General features: G+C 45.1%; 1 protein-coding gene across 1 annotated transcript; it reads left to right on the plus strand.

Annotated features, from left to right (window-relative positions):
- On the plus strand, positions 1-2385 carry LOC105228022 (uncharacterized; the record flags this gene model as incomplete). Its single annotated transcript, XM_011207626.3, is given in 3 exon segments — positions 1-57; positions 122-504; positions 557-2385. Coding segments are annotated over 3 exon segments (2009 nt in total), but the record flags the coding sequence as incomplete, so codon positions are not given.
- Positions 2386-2764: the final 379 nt, after the last annotated feature.

A 2764-nucleotide genomic window follows, 5' to 3' on the forward strand; every position in this document is an offset into this window, starting at 1 on the left:
CGCATGATTGCTTCAGCGAGGATCAAGGCGAAGAGATTCATCAACATTTGATAGACGGTATAAATTTTCGAATTTTATTGTTTTTTTTTTCGCTAATTGCTGGACCACCCAACCACAATAGCAGACGCAATGGCGGCTGCTATGGCTGCTGCCTCAATGACGCCATCACCCACGCCAATATCCATGTCGATGTCGGTGCCGTTGTCGATGAATCAGTACTTGCCGAACGCACAGGAGCGCATACAAATGGAGACCATATTCTTCGGTAGCAATCATCAGCCACAGTCGGCGTCGAATTTTACCTTTCAATTTCGTACTGAAAACGGCTTCATGCGTCTAATGCAGCAACGTGACTCAAGCGGACCGGCACTGGAGGTGATTGAAGCGCCGAAGAGCATACAACTGACAACGGAGCATACTAATCTCTGCGATAATTCCTATGATGGCGGTTGTGAAATGGCGGGTAACTTGGAAAAAGATAAAGGGCTTAACACAACTGCTGAAGTGAGTATAGTCACTGTTACCGTTACTTCTGGTACTTAACATTTAATGCTAGGATACCGAGGATGTAATACATACTTCGGAAATACGTTTTATGGATTCGACGGAGAGCATGAAGAACTATTTCTCCGGCGGCACAATGCATCCGATACTCAAGGTGAAACATGAACCACCACGCACAAGCACGACCACTTACAGTCGCAACTTGCAACCGCAAGAGTCACTATCAATGAAGAAACTGCACGACTTTGAGACCCGAAATACTGCACATCCCGCCGAGCTGGTCGAGAGTTATCTGCGCAACTATGGACCACTTGCCTTCTGTCAATTTCCAGCTTACGCGTTCAGTCACAGTTGTCAGGCCAGTACCTGCGACAATCGCAATCAGTCCGCCGTGCAGTCGCAAACACTTTCGCAAAATCAAACACGCAACATCTCGGCATCCACCGAATCTGAGCCCACCTTGGCCAGCACTAAGAAAACAGAGTTACCACCTGCCAAACACTTGCCACCAGATTATTTTGTTATGCAAGCTACGGGTGTGGCAACGCCGACACCAGGTACGCTGCCGGATGCGGATAAAATATCGCGTCCCAGCATTGATATACGCATGCAGAAGGTGCTGGAGACTTTCCAAGAAGATCCACGTACGCCAAATGTTAGTGATAAGCCCATCATAGATCAGTCGAAGAAGTTTTTGAAGATCATGGACGCCTTGGAGCCTGCGCCAGTGGCCGAACCGGCGATGCCGTTGATTCCGGAAAAGCATGACGATCAGTTGAGTTCTTGTGAGCTACCGGTCGATAAGGCAAGCATTGACATAATGGCACAACTTTCGAATACGCATCGTGCCTTCTATAATCCACCGACTAACAGTCGTATAAATGGCGCTTTTAACCAAACGACCAATGAACCACCACCACAATTCCAACTCGTCACCTGTTCCAATATAATGGCAGCGGAGCTTTTGCTCTCCAAAGGTCGCTTTATTAATATGAAGCCCACACCAGCATGTCACCTGACCATACCACGTCCGCCCATCAAGTGTCCGGAATCGTCGTGTCAACGCATGATTTTTGTTTCGGACTTCAATAAACATCTGATTGTGGATCACAGCATGTTACCCATGGAGCGTATAGCGCCGCGTCAATGCAAAAATTTCTTTCTCGATCCAAAGTTGGCACATTGCGGTATCAGTAAATGTCACCTGCTCTATCTGATACGTGATAAAGTGACCGATTTGGGTAGCAGCAAATTCAAGGATTTCCTGCCGCTTTTAGTGATGACCACACGCGTTCGTCTCTCGGATTTATGCGGCATTGATGCGCGTGAAATCGACAAATCCGAACAGAGCGATACGAATCCGGAATTTCTGATGATCTGGTTGACCGGTATTGTGCCGGAGGAGTTTCCCGTCACCACCAGTTTGACTGTGTGGTCGCGTTCGGGGCAAATACCCACTTGCCATATGGTGCATTCGGGCGAGATGTATTCATTGCGCAAGTCGCAGGAAATCAGAAATGTCTGTCGCAGCGGTCAGATGTTATTACTTTCCAACTCCGAAGTGCACTTACTCACCAATGCCGGCAAAGACATGCTGGAACTGCAAATTGTCATACATTAGGAGAGTGTATGCGTGCAACCCTGTAAGCTGCTTGTAAAGAAGAGGGCCTAATAGATAAATGTGGCTGTTGAAAATCTTGATGAAGAATATCCATTAGTTAGCCTGCACATTTTCATATAAACAAAAACATTTAAACGTACAATCCGATATCCAATATATATATTTTATATACACTTTAGTTAAACTGTAAAAAATGTAGAGTTGTTGAAGAAAAAAATTCGCGCAACTTACGAATAAATATTGTTCATTCATAAATATATACTCGCACATATGTACATGTAGGCTCTGAAAGCGTTAGTCGTTGGACCGCTTGTAGTGTTTCCTATTTCGTACCTATTCCACGTTGCACGGCCCTTCTATAGTTCAAACTTCTCAAGCATTCACTTTTGAGTACCCAGGTCAGCACAAAACCCGATCCATTGAGTTCGTTATTCGCGTAAATTAAGCCTTATCGTTGCGCTGTATTTTATAGTTTGTGTGACCGGCAACCATTTTGAAGCTCAGATCCTTGTTTTAAATTCTTCAATGGATGTGGTCTTCATACAATCAATCTCTGATTCTATGTAACCCTTTCTTTTGCATGATTACACCGTGCGTGCCTTCACTCGATTAACGTATACATTTTAGTGTACAATGAAG

Source organism: Bactrocera dorsalis, chromosome 5 (genome assembly GCF_023373825.1).
Source record: "Bactrocera dorsalis isolate Fly_Bdor chromosome 5, ASM2337382v1, whole genome shotgun sequence".
Lineage (NCBI taxonomy): Eukaryota > Metazoa > Arthropoda > Insecta > Diptera > Tephritidae > Bactrocera > Bactrocera dorsalis.